We start from the raw sequence: 14,846 nt of genomic DNA, 5'->3' as shown, positions 1-14,846 counted from the left end.
TTATCATGATAGGTGTCCAGCTCATTTTAAATTCAACTGTGATGTAATATTCATTATTTTTTAATAATTTAAAATTAATGCATGAGGGATGCAAAGAACAATACTGCTATACTGCTGCTACACAGCCTGCAACAAATCCAACATACATAACTATGCTTATGGGAACTAATTTTCTGTGTCTCACGATTTGTATGTGGAAGATGGCAGAAAAGAGTTGGAGTGATGGTAAAACAGGCAGAGATGTTTTTTGACGAGATGGAATCTGAAGTTCTCATACCAGGGGGTATGAGTGGATGTTGAGCGACTGTGACAGCTTGAGCAAGGTATGGGCAGGGCTTCCAATTCTCCCCGATTGTCAGGAAGACTCCTTGAAAATTGATGTTTTTTGCAAAAACTGAAGATTTTCAACAATTCCCTCATTTCTATATTGATTTCTTTCATTGGATTGTATGTAATCAAGAAAAATCTCCTTCAGTAAATTCTCCATGAAGAGCAAATATTTACTTTGACAGCTCTGTATGGATGGGTGTAATTCAGGCAACATGGCAAGATGTTACACAGGGAAAGATTTCCTTTGAAGATAAGTGGTGGATGAGTTTACTGTATGGGAGTGAAACATGGTGTTTGAGTGAAAATGAGATGGGGGGATTTTGAAGACAGCTTTTAATGGATAGGAAGGGCCTTTGAGTTTCTATGACATGCATACACATGCATAGCAAAACTGACCTTGCCAAGTTAATTGTATATGCCCCATCCAATTTACATTAATATAATAAGCTTAGAAAGAAGTACGAATTGAGAGATCTTGAAACAATCAGCATTAAGGTTTGGCCAAACATGGCACCACGAATCTCAACAACATTTTGTGTACAAAGTCAAGTGTCCCAAAGTTAGTCATGATAATATAAATGGTGTCATATGCATTTGTCTTTTGGACAATTTTGTAAAAAGATCAAAACATACAATGCTGTTTACATTGTGTGATATATCTTGTGTTTGAAGACAAATGTTGCTGAGCTACGTTGAACCATGTCTGGACAATATCAACCACTTTGTACATGAACATACTTTCTACATCCTGAAAATTAGCATCCTTTATAGGATTGCCGAAGCTTAATGTAAGTCAGATTATAGACGCACATAAGAGAAAACAGGCAAAATAGAAAGATTTCATTTTTTTTTTATATTTGTATTAAAGATAGGTGACTTCCAGAAAATCCATTTTTTCTAAAATATACCAAACACTTTTCATAATATATATATTCTTGGCACATTTAAGCACAACAAATACATTTCGATCATCAAATTTAATCAATACATATGGCAGTCAATGAAATGTATAAAGAAATCTGTAATCTTTGAAGCAAATTTTAGCAATATGACAAATATATGAAAAAAAACACAAAATTTATATTGGATTACCAAATTTATCAATAAGTATGATACATACATTATCACTTTTTAAAAGATATATAGTATTTTCAAAAGAGGAGATACAAACTATAGTGAAAACAGACTTTACATGAATTACATAAGCTCCAATCCAATATGATTGATATTTTTATCAATCTACATTTTAATAATACATGAAACAAGTCATATCAATGGATTTTCAGTATAACTTGTGCTGTTAATATGTTTTAAAATAACTACCTTAGTAACATTTGTCGTTTACATTCACCACTTTAATATTCTCAGAATATTTGAATATATTACACATGTACATAAATTGTCTAGTTTGCTTTCATACATAATGCTCCCACATACATGTAGATCAACAAATTATTCAAGCAAATCAATCAATTGTAAATGGCTTATGATTCATTACCATCTGTTTAATATTTATATATGAAAATGCTCTTTAATTGAATAATATGAAAACACAGACAGTTTTTAATATGCAGAAAGTAGAAGTTAAAAAATAAAGAAATACAGATCTAAAATAATGCAAACAAAATAATGAAAAGAGGACCATAGAGAGCTAATCTTTCATATTGACTGATATAAGGCTATAAAAATACTCAATATTCTTATAGAATATTAAGGCCTCACTAAGTACTCTATCAAATCTGTCTCATGGTTTACCATGGAGTGAGGTCCAAGAGTCTACCATTAAGACATATAAAATGATTTTCTTTCTTATTAGCACATGAATTTGACCAATTTGGAGTATGGCATGGGATGATAGTATCTAAGCCTTAGAGTCTGAATTAGGTTCCTTGATCTGAATTGTGTTATCACCATCCGCCTTATAGAGGGCGTTATCAAAACCAACGCTGCCTGGGACATTGCTGGTATCATTCATCTTCATTGATAGAGAGCCTTGCTTGGACCGTATAAAGAATACAATCAGAGCGATACCACAGACGATGATGACTGCTGCGATGATGATACCAACGATAGCTCCAATGGTTAAACCTTGAACTGTGAATGAGTGCATGACAGGAAGGTAAGATTGTTAGCAATTTTCTCAAACTCATCTTGCTTATGGTGATGTATAAAATGATCAATTGTTTTCATTAAATATGGAACAAATTTTTCTTTAGCTATAGTGTAAACAAACTGAATCATTGTGTCATCAACTTCCTTCCTATTTCTTTAATATTCAAATGAGCTGAAAAGCCCAGAGTAGACGAATGGTTCAATGTTTTTACCACTTGGAAGAATAAGTATGTGTAAATACAGTGACATGAGCTTTCAGATCTGATATTCATGACTGTTTATTAGATTATGTTATAATTCTGTTAAATTATGATGGCTGGCTGATATCCAGTTTCAGTGTACTTCAGAAATATACTAGTGCACAGAAGAAAAGTGAAATAATGCAAATTCTAATAAAAGATTTTCTCAAAATGAACAAGAGGGGGTATGTCCCCCCCCCAAAAAAAAAATCATGTATTCAACTGATTTACTTACCATCAGGGATTGGTTGCTCTGTATAAAAGAAAATGGGAGAACAAAGATGAAAAGAAATAAATTTAATTCAATTATAAATAATATTCTGCAAGTATTTAAACTAAGCAATATACAGTTCAGGCAACAATGTTACTAAGATTACAAGCTGTTTTAAACATTCAGTTGATGTAACAATTTAACTGAGGTTAAAATTAATGTCTAGTTTTAAGCGAGGCCTTGTTATTACAAATGTAGATAACAAGTTATGACTGAAATCATAATACTTGTGCATTCGTATTTTCTTTAAACAATTTTATTTGCCTAACTGTTACTTTCATCTAATTATAATAAATAGACACTGATATCACATATTTCTGTGGATGGTGCACATTTACAGTTTCAATGACAATTCAAATCCATATTTCTTTTAACTTCTGCTAGGATTTTTTTTTCTTTACTCACATTCATAAAGGTAATGATGACATAGCATGTATTTTTGACATTTTCATGTTACTATGGAGACAATGACTCACCTCCTCCAATCTTAGGCTGTTCACACACATATCCCTGCTCATTAAGACAATCCACATCATTCCATTTACCAGTACTAAGATACATCTCTACACAGTCCTCATAGCCAGGTTGGGTAGCAAACGATGGTTCTCCATTGTTCCAATTGGTGTAATCCACAGGGGTGGCATCTTCCCATTCAAATCCACCTGCAGGGGTGGATCAATTAAATTACTTCATTATTTTATTTGTCATACTTGTAGATAATTATATCTTTACTGAGACCTTCTTTACGCATCAATATGCCATCTTATGAAAAACACGTTTTTTCAAAATGATCTTACCAAAAAAACAACCCAGCTGCAATATAATTTGTCATTTACTAAGCATGTAATATTTAGCATCAATCCGACTTCAGCTTTCTCATTTTACTTTACAAAGGTAGATCACCAAAGCCCCTTTGTTGATGAATAATGGCTTCACTGGCTTTCCATAGCTGAGATTGTTTATTAATCAATCGCAAATAAAAAACAGGGTCCAGGACTCTATTGCATTCAATATTTAAAGACATTCATCCCTCCCAAACACATTGCTTTACCATCGAAATAAAAAAAATAACGGCAACCATGAGAACCCAGGATTATTCAGATTTGGATATAACTCTCAACATGCAACACTGCATTACTCAAGGTGGGGGGGGGAGGGAGGCACTTTGCATAATACTGATGATTAGATCTGACAATGATATACCTGAATCTCCCCTTCTTAGACCAGACCAGATGTCTACCCTTCCATCAGTCATCAAGTCTCTGATAATCTCCATCTCCTGTCTGGTGTGGATGCTTGCCAATGATCCATTCAGTTGATCACACTTAAACTGAGCTTCGGGCCAAGACATACGGTCATTGTCTTGAGCAAATACTTTATAACAACCATCATGGTAAGCAGTCCAATCATCAGGGCAGTAGCCAGGCATTTCAGGGTGTTCTGTTGGTGTAGTGACTGTAGATGGTAGACAGAGAGATAGAAACGAAGATGATAATTCATAAATTGATAGATGGATAGATAAGATAGAGAGATATGAATATAAAACTAAATGACAAACTGAAGCTAAAAGAAAAATCAATACACCATGTACATTTACGCATTCTCAACAATACATATGGTGTGCTTTCAAATTCCCTATAATTAAATTTTAAAAATGTTGCATTCTAGAGAATAGAACTTTTCAACACAGACCAGAGTTAGGAAATTAGCATTGATTATTACAAATATTGTACTTGTGCACATACAGTACTTTATTGTACAAATATAAAAGCAATATTGACTGGCCTCTGGGCGATACGACATATATTGCCCAAACTAGATTTTTATTGCCAGTGTCGTAGATGAAGGTGATATCAATTTAGTGAGGGCGATATATGTCCTTTCGCCCCCTGGCCAGTGTCAATATTGCTATTGTTAACCAAATCAGACATCTAGAGCAAAAATCGTTAAAATTTAGAAATTTAGAGTTAAAGAATGAGAATTTAGTTTGCCATGTTGAGCAGACTGGGCCTCTGAATTATACCATTGTGACGTAATTGAAATGACGCGTCCCTGGCCTAGGGATGCAGTATCCAGCATTGTCTCAAGTTGATTAACATTGCGACGTATAGCACTGCGCAGTACAAAAACGCATAGAATACCCGGATGTTAGCTCTGCCTTATTGCGCGCTACATTTCCACGCATTTTCTCATTGACTTTCCTGAGCGGGCAATAAATTGGGTCAGTGGATAAACAATTGGGAACTTATTGACCGACCATTTGATCACAGTCATAAGCAAGCAATAACGTATTAAAGGTGCCCTGCTCAGATGTCTGATATGGTTAATAATATACTTTATTAGTCACTCAACATATTGCATAACTTGTTCTTACTAAGACTGTATTTGCATAGAGGTTTGAAGAGTCCTTGACAGTTAGTATCATCCCAGCCGCCTGAAGGTAATAAGGTAACACAACCCTCTCCTGGAGCAGCACTAGGTTCACTTGGACCCCAAGCAGTAAACCAAACAGGCCAAGAATCTAGCCATTTATACTCTCCACTTACCTAGATAGAAAGTCAATCAAAACAAGAATTCAGCTTACAGTTATAGATAGGCCTACTCATGATTGATACAAACTAAACGTTAACTCAATTTCGTCTTTTTTCAATAAGGGTAGTTGTGATAAGTGCTGTGCTATATTGCTTGGTTTAAACAAGGACCCAAGGCCAAGAAGTAAACAGGCCTGTCACTTATCCATGTATATTGACCACTCTCTTAAATCAAACAATGCTAGTTCATCTGGTTTTAGTAGTGGCAGCAAAATGGATTGCTATTTAGCCAACAACTATATATCATGGGCCCTGTTTCATAAAACTTCTTAACATAACAGATTTGCCACAATGGTTAAAACCTACTGAGAGAAACCTTTTCTATCTGATTAGAAATTGTGCATTTGTTATTACAGCACCCAGATCCCTTCTGTTGAGGGACATGTACCATACCAAGGTAACCTATCAAACATGTTAAATGTATGGGTCAAACCAGATTGTTAAAGGGCCATTTTGGGGAGGAACATTTCCAATTTATGTATTTTATTGAGATAAATGGCCTTCATGTGCACTTTTACAAAGAAATATACAAATATACTAATCACAGACTAAATCATAAACAGTATAATTTCAAAATTATACCTCAAGTTTTGGGATGTTCACCCATTAGATCGAAACACTTTGTGAATACCAACCTTTCTCTACAAAGTGATTACTGACAACTCCCCAATCTATGTTGGATCATACCACTATTACAAACTGCACAGAGAATTTGCTTCAATATACATCTGTTTTAAGTTTATTAGAAATTCGGTATTGAACAAGTTTTTTAATGAAATCCCTGTTCACACTCACCGCATAGAAGCCGATCCACAGGGGATCACCACCAGAAGTATGGGACATGGTCTCAGCAAATGCCTCCTCATACCAGCTATTCACACTACTCAGAGATACATCATTACCTAGGGCCTTGCATGCCTCCTGAGCCTCAGAGAATACATAGGGACGATCAAGAACCTGGTAACAGGCTGTACCATACTGTGTGAAACCATTCCGACAACTGTTGGGGTCATCAGTTGGGGCTTGCCCGTTAGGATCTGTGGACAATAATGGTTGGAGAACCATGATGATGTGGTGAAAGAATTTTTCATGGGATATGATGCTCTATCTGATGTATTAGTTTATTTTGTAGAAGTTACTTGTAATTTACCATCATGACTTGATTATTATCAGGTGAAATACAAAATTCTTTGTGAATGGAAAGTCTTCAGAAAAATCAAATTGAGAATTTCACAGTCAACATGTTCATTATAATATTCCTCTTTTATTTTTAAAGATTCAGGATTGAAAATTTCTTACCTAATACTCCCTGACATATGAAGCCTAAATTTGCATCACAGGTCAGGTCATTCCATTTACCAGCCCAAGTTTCAATTGCTATCATCTCTGTACAATCCTCCTAAATGAATAAACATAAAAATTCAATATGTGACCGATATACAGTTCTATTCCTTGTGTATATTTGGAATATATATGTTATGATAATCAGACCAAATACTGTCTCTTTCACACTGTGAAAATCTATAAATACCCCAACTGAAAAATATTAAAAGAAAGATTATGTTATTGCATTGTTTTTTTTGTTTTTTTACTGCATCAAACATAATCGTAGGGGTCAATCAGTTACACTTTAAAGCAAACCATAAGGTATATTAAAAGAGAAGAAAATTCCCTTTTGGTATTTTCAAAACATAAACTTGCAATATAACTACCAATGTGTCCCAACAAGTCTTTAATACACAAAATATATAAACAAACCATACAAAGTAAAAATAAATATTACTAATCATTACTAAATAAATACAAATATGATTAAGCCTCCTTTGGCAAATTGTTTATCAAATCCAGAATCAAGTAAGAAAAAAAAAGGATAACTTACACCAGAGCCATAATTATTTGGTTCTCCAGAGTTCCAGTAGGTGTAGTCTACAGATGAACCATCAGTCCAAAAGAATCGTCCACTTATAATAGAATCACTTAGTCCTATCCACATCGCAATATTAGTCCCAATCAACTTGGATGTCAGGAATGCTGTATTAAAAGAAAAAACTTCTTCATTTAGTAACAAAAACACTGCTCAAAAACCTATCAGAACTAAAATGTTATTGCTTGAAAAAAACAACCATTATCAGTTCTTACATATATGTACAATGAAACAACCCTAATAACATATTTGTAGAGCTCTGATTATTTCAAGTCCTTCATATCAATTATTGCACAAATTTTCAGTTTCTTAGTACTTGTATGAATACCAGTAACCAATACTAGATTATATGATGAACTTAGTCTCCCTCAATAGAATAGCATCAATTAATTAGCTTTGAGAGCTTATTATACCTTGCTCAAGATTTATTATTCAGTACCCAGTGAAATGAATACAACAAGAGCCACAAATATTATCTTTCCATTCAATGACATTACTATATAAGATGTAAACAGTAGCCTATAATATTTAACCATTCTATGATCCATATTTCTACACACCCTGTAATTCATGGCTATGAATGGTAACCAGGTTCGTGTTGGGAATGGCCTTACAGGTATCCCTTGCTTCAAACCAGCTCATACGTTGATTAGGATCATCAATACCATACATCTTATAGCACCTGTTGTCAAATCTAATCCATCCAGGTTGGCAGTTACCAATGGGAGGGTTTGTCGGTGGGTAGGTGACAGGACCAATGCTTCCAAATGGCTTGCGACAGACAAATACAGTCTCTTTGGCACAATTAGCATCATTCCATGACCCAGCTAGTAATGATAGAGATTTTTTTTAATAATTATAAATATGACATCCATGCTGATAATTCATAATTTTTCTAACATTAAAAAGAATGAGTTCTTTTTCTCAAATAGATAAAGAGAGTGCATTTTGCATAAAATTTTCCATAAGATTCTCAAGATACACAGGAAAGACATTTAATAAAAGAGCTAAGAATAGAACAAATACTGATTCTTCCATTCAAGTTGTGAGGTGTTGGGACGTCAGCCAAAGATATGCACATTACCCCATTTCTCCCCATACTTACACCATTACAAGAATCATTAAACCACTGTAACAATTCTATGCAGATTGGTAACCATTTCACAAACAAGACATTAAAATAAGACTTGTGCACAAGAGGGAACTGTGAAAAGACTTCCCATAACAACAATGTCAATTTGAATCCCTCTCTCTATGCTCCATTTGACCTCAGGCCAATGAAAATGATATCATATAATGTCATATCATATTCACAAAGATTTTGGGTCCCTAGCTATCTCTTTCCTATACACTGAGCTCTGTTTGCTAACTCTATATTGACAAAATTCTTCTCTATAGATGCTTGTCTACATTAATGTTGATTCATGATCATTTACCTGGGTAATAAAATTCAGCACACTGCTCTTCTCCATTGTAATCATTAGGTTCACCATCAGCCCAACTAGTGAAGTCAACTGCTGTCCTATCACTCCAACTAAATTGGAAAAGAATACAAGAGATAGATTATATAGTGAGTGGCTACCGGTACCTTTCAAATGGAAATTATATGGGGGATAGAGAGATTTACATTGAAAAAAAGAAAAAAGGACAAATCATTTTTTTTTAAGAAAAAGGGATGTGTAGGACCTATGTGTCCACTGACCCACACTGGCAACCAAAGAATAACACATATACTTGATAGTAAAATGAGGACACACAGTGAACCGAGGACAACCTTGGGCTTCAGAACAGTACCTGAGGAGACTATGTATGCTTTTGTTTTTGGTGTACCTGTTGATTTGTGACTTGTCTTTAGTGCACAAGGCACAAATTATGTTTTAAATCATGATTAACAACCCAGTGTTTTTGTATCTGTTTGTAATACTTAGTTTCTTTCTTTCTTCTCTTTTTTCCATTGTCTGGCAATTAGCCTAATCCCCTGGCCCCTATATTACCAGCTAGAGGCTAAATTCAAATTGCCTTAAGGACATAAATCTTTGTTTTTTGTGAACATTCTACTTGAAAATTACTAACTTTCAACTGAATTCTGAATATGGATATCTGAATATTGAAATCTGAAAACTGACATTTTAAACTGCACTTTACATTAAATGGTAAATGTGTAATAGAGCATTTAAGTAGGGAATTTAACACTGCCTGTATAGACTTTAAAATATTGATGAAATATTTTTGTTTACAATGTAAATATTTAGTGATTACTATTTATTTTGTTTAATATTAATTTTTGACAGATAGTTGGGACCTAGAGTAGCCAAGGAGACAATGTATGTTTTGTTTCAATCTATTGTCTATTGTGCATATAACATAAATTGTGATTAACATCTCTGTGTTTTGGTATTTTTTATATGTGTTTGTAACTTTTTTCCTTCTCTTTTTTTCTTTGTCTGGCAATTAGCATGATGCTCTGGCCTCTGATAATGCCAGCTACTGACTGAATTCAAATTTCATCAAGGACATACATCATTGTTTTATGTCAAAATTCTACGTGGACAAAAACCCCATGGTTGAAGCCATTGTAGAAAAGGTGTAGATCACATTGAGAAATGTTAGCATTGAAAAAATATATGTGTTCTCTGCATTGGCGGCAGAAGCCAAAAAAATTAGGGGGGGGGGTCTACCTGAAATTTTGTGATGGACACATGTAAAAAAAAAAAGGTCGTCAACCTAAATTTTAGGGGGGGGGGACAAGAGACATTTTAAGAGGGGTCCACCAGAATTTTAGGGGGGGCACAGGAAACAAAATTGGTTCTCTGAACCATGAGGACATGCACTAGTGCTGTTTTGCTTGATTTTGTAAATAGGATTAGCATTCAGATGAACAAAGTCAATATCAACAGTTTTCACTGGCTCCTGATCCATCAGAACTCTGGGAGTAAATAGCACAGCAGCTCTAATTCTCCTGCCATCATTGTGAAATTCATATATTATATAAATCAAAACAACAGAGGATGAAACATTGGATAAGTTGAAAGGCTCTGGCACAATGGTAGTTGAGGACAAAAAAGAATGCTGATCTCCTGACTCAGATTTCTCGCCATTAATACGTCGCATCTTCCTGGATATCTCATGGTCCAATGTAACCATTCAAAAAAGAGAGCAGAAAACCCAACAAACAAATTCAGAAAGATCTGAACAAACTTTGATCTGCTTGCTTCTTGCCAAATGAGATTTTTGACATGTATTGACTCTTCAATTGTATTCATATCAAACATATTTCACATTTTTTTAGATCAATTCTTTTACATAATTACATTTTGAATCGATCCCTGACGGTTCAAAACATGGATGGTCAAATATTCTTTTAAAAATGCATATATTTAGAATGTTGTGCTATTTTTATCACTAAAACAAAAATGATTATGATTTTTGAACAGATGACAATTATTCATTTGTAGGTAATTCCTGTCAAGGATTTACAGGGGTTGGGGTAGGAGCTTATATTCAGAATAATTTTGAACTTGTTAAAATAATGTCCACTATGAAACACTCAATATGGGCTTTATAAACATGAATATGAATGATAAAATATCAATATGACTAAAAATGGAAGAACACAATGGTTATATTCAAAAGGACAAAATGACATCCAATATTCTCAAGAAGATAGACATATGGAATACATCCCACTGCTGCCACCTAAGGACACAATGCTAATACACGTGTCTTACTATATTCCACACATGAGACAGAGATGAAGAATGGAGAGGAACGGATTATTGATCAAGAGCAAAGACAGATTTCCGATATTATCATAATGACAACAAAAATCATCTGATAGCAGAACTCTCATTATACCATGGCACGAGACTTACGTGAATACTCCTTCTGTTGTGTACTCTCTCAGGCCTATCCATGGATGATCAAATCCTTCCACTATCCCAAATCGTAACATCTAGAAAGTGAATTGATATTGAAACATAACTCTTATTGACAATCGACTAATTAACTTACATTGAACTGGATTTAAGTGGAATAGTAACAAATTTGCACAACAACCGTCAAATGGTGCGTTATCATAAGTTCAGAAAATTGTTATCATCTCATTAAAGTATAAGAAATTGTTTTTCAATTATGAACATTCAAAATGAAATATCAATGCCTGAATAGTATATTATTATGTAATTCTGAATATATGACTTCATTTCTGCATTAAAGATGAAAATAGCTAGAGCATTTGCGAAGTACAAAAAGAAGTTCAAACAAAGAATATGATATCAAAATAAACTTACATATGAGTTTAGGAAGTCATTTTCCTCTTGATTGTGTATAGAGACCAGGTATCCACCACTCTGCATGCAGTACTCATTAGCATTCATCCAACTCTTCTTGCCAGCATCTAAGCTTAATCCCTGACTGAAGAAGTAACAGTAGTTGTTTGGGGGAAAAAGGATCCAGTCTTGGTTGCTTGGGCAAGGGGGATCTGATAGTACAAAATAATGGGATAGAGATTTCATTGAGTCAGTCATATATAAAATGATATTTCATTGAACATTCACTGCATATGATTGACTGGTCTGTGACATGTTCAAGACTAATCTAATAGTAGAAGTTGTGCATATTTTTTCATTCAACAATCAAATTTGTATAAATGCTAATGATTGAAAATCAATTCATACTTAATGCTGCATTGATCAGACCAAAAATTAATTACAAGCAATCAATTTCAAGATTTATAATTGATTCTCAGACCTAACATTGACTCGCAATTGATAGAAAGATTCTTACAAGTCCTATAAAACATTCCGGGAAAACATAACGGTAATCATCATTCCAGATCTCTCATCAAAGGGTTTACAGCTATAATTCATGGTTCTTAGAATTTACATTAATCAAACCACTGACAAAGATACTAAGCAATAATCGATCTATGATATCAGTACATGAAGGGGCAATAAGAACTTACATGGTGTGATAGTTGGAGGAGCCATTGTTGTATAAGTTGGCACTACTCCTGTATTGTTAAAAAAGAAATAAAATAGAAAGAGGGGGAGGGGATGAGAGAGGGGGGAGGGGGATGTGCAGAGGCAAAATAATTAAAGGATTATAAAAGATTTCACAGGCATACAAGCAGATTACAAAATAAGAAGGGATCTTTGCAATGAAACAAAGATACTAAGCAAGATACATACAAAGGAACTTATTAACTATCAGAAATATGAGTCACATTTCATTGAGTCATACTCTAGATCAAATTTATGTCAGTGAAATAAACCAATATTTTCTTAAAATAATGTTTCAATTGCAATTTTTAAAGAAAAATGAGGAACCAAGGATGTTTATTCACAACAATAAAAAATAAGATGTACCCCCCTTAAATATGTAGATCCAAAGAGGCACAATGCTAACATGATTAATGTTGACAAATCTTGACAACCATGTTCGGTAAACACATAAAACACCCATTGACATTCATCACATAATCCACATTGATGGATATATCTATTATTTTTGTACTCTTCAATCCCTCAAGCTTAGCTGCAAAGGAAATCTCTCATTTTATCCTTACCTCGAGGTAATGCAGAGGAATGACAGTTATTTCAATGTGAAAATCTAAACAGTCAGTCAGTCTTGAGAAATATTTCAAATATATACCTGAAAAGATTTTAAACTGCTATATGGCAAGTTCACAAAAGTTTGCGCAGTTCCCCTTGTCTACGCACACGCGGATCTGTGCGATTCTTGTAAAAGAAGATACGCAATGAACACAAACTTTACACATGCAACATATAGACAGATATTCATTAAAAATCTGACTCAAAATGTTGGAAAATAATGAATTTTGGGCATTTCATGTGACTGCCTCAAAATGCAGCCTTTCTCATCAAAATATCCTAATCATGTGCAAAGTGAATGGGTGCGCAGACATGGTGTACCATTTTTTTCCAATCTGAAAATGACTGCCAAAGGTTTTTTCCAAGAAAATCCTATATTTCTTTCAAATTTGTATGAGATACTTTGTACACTTACTCATGATATTATAAGGAACATTATTAAAGGAAACAATTTGTGAAATAAAAAGAAATTCATGTTAAATCTTAACTCAAATTGTTAGTTGCGCAGACTTGGGGACCACCATAATACATGTACTTGTACAGCAACTATAAATACTGCAATATTACTTGTATGATATCAAGTGGGCAACACATGTGTGAATTGTGTTGAAATGATTTCTCCTTCAAATTTTTGAAATATAATCCATGTGTCAGGAAAGTGTTCTTACTAAAGCATGCATTATTGCATTTCTATTAATCTTTTTTCAAATGATATAATTCAACTATCAAAATATTTCTACATGATGTCATTCAATAATTGTATCGCTTCAAATTCCTGTTATTCCATTACTGCAAACAGATGACAATAATATGCACCAGCAGAAATATGATACCTCACAGGAAACTACATTTTCCTTGCAAATTTTCGAATTTCCCATGCATTACTAAATTACATGGCTGTGTTGATACGTGAGATGATACCCACTAGGATAAGTACTAATGAAAGGAATTGACAGACACAAGAAAAACAAACCAGACATCACTTGAAAATGATAACAGATTTTGACGGTAAACAAGATTTTTAGTATGCTGATCTTAAAGGACAAGTCCACCCCGACAAAAAGTTGATTTGAATAAAAAGAGAAAAATCCAACAATCATAACACTGACAATTTCATCACAATCAGATGTAAAATAAGAAAGTTATGACATTTTAAAGTTTTGCTTAATTTCACACGATAGTTATATGTACATCCTGGCTGGTATGCAAATGAGGAGACTATGATGTCATCCACTCACTATTTCTTTTGTATTTTATTACATGAAATATTCTGATTTTCTCACCCATGTCATTTGAAACCGAGCTTTATTCCTCACTGAAATTGTGGAATTAACATTGTTTAACATTATGTAGTTCAGTCAAGTTTTACATTATTGTCAATTTGTATAAATTGAAATATTGAATAATGTAAACAATGAAAAACAAAAGAAATAGTGAGTGATGGACATCATAGACTCTTGCATTTGCATATCACTGAGTTGTGCATATATAACTGTTTTGAGAAAAATATGCGAAAATTTAAAATGTCATAACTTTCCTATTTTACATCCGATTTTGATGAAGTTTTCAGTGTTGTGCTTGTTAGATTTTTCTCTATTTATTCATATAAACATTTTTCTGGGGTAGACTTGACCTTAAAGGATGGTTGCACACAATTCATTGCTTTTAAATGGAACTTTAATGATCAAACACATGTCTTAAATGTGTTGTTCTGGCTGGTCAAATATATTTCTTTGTGTTAGGAGTTTTTTCAAATTTGCAATGGAC

The 14,846-nt window shown here is 33.8% G+C and overlaps 1 protein-coding gene across 5 annotated transcripts in view; it reads right to left on the bottom strand.

Annotated features, from left to right (window-relative positions):
• Positions 1–1,169: 1,169 nt before the first annotated feature.
• Positions 1,170–14,846, bottom strand: part of LOC121410597 (macrophage mannose receptor 1-like) — a 73,087-nt gene continuing 59,410 nt past the window's right edge. For all 5 annotated transcript variants that reach the window (XM_041602788.1, XM_041602789.1, XM_041602791.1 and 2 more), the window contains 13 exons: positions 12,431–12,478; positions 11,757–11,947; positions 11,340–11,419; positions 8,904–9,001; positions 8,028–8,294; positions 7,423–7,574; positions 6,843–6,942; positions 6,339–6,580; positions 5,327–5,498; positions 4,156–4,407; positions 3,429–3,614; positions 2,917–2,934; positions 1,170–2,424 (listed from right to left, as the gene is read on the bottom strand). In XM_041602788.1, the coding sequence (XP_041458722.1) occupies positions 2,192–2,424; positions 2,917–2,934; positions 3,429–3,614; positions 4,156–4,407; positions 5,327–5,498; positions 6,339–6,580; positions 6,843–6,942; positions 7,423–7,574; positions 8,028–8,294; positions 8,904–9,001; positions 11,340–11,419; positions 11,757–11,947; positions 12,431–12,478 (2,039 nt within the window). In that variant the 3' untranslated portion in view covers positions 1,170–2,191. The remainder of the gene's footprint in view (positions 2,425–2,916; positions 2,935–3,428; positions 3,615–4,155; positions 4,408–5,326; positions 5,499–6,338; positions 6,581–6,842; positions 6,943–7,422; positions 7,575–8,027; positions 8,295–8,903; positions 9,002–11,339; positions 11,420–11,756; positions 11,948–12,430; positions 12,479–14,846) is intronic.

Source organism: Lytechinus variegatus, chromosome 3 (assembly GCF_018143015.1).
Source record: "Lytechinus variegatus isolate NC3 chromosome 3, Lvar_3.0, whole genome shotgun sequence".
NCBI classification, from domain to species: Eukaryota; Metazoa; Echinodermata; class Echinoidea; order Temnopleuroida; family Toxopneustidae; genus Lytechinus; species Lytechinus variegatus.
Note: the sequence above shows the minus strand (reverse complement) of the source record. Positions and strands in the feature narration are given on the sequence as shown.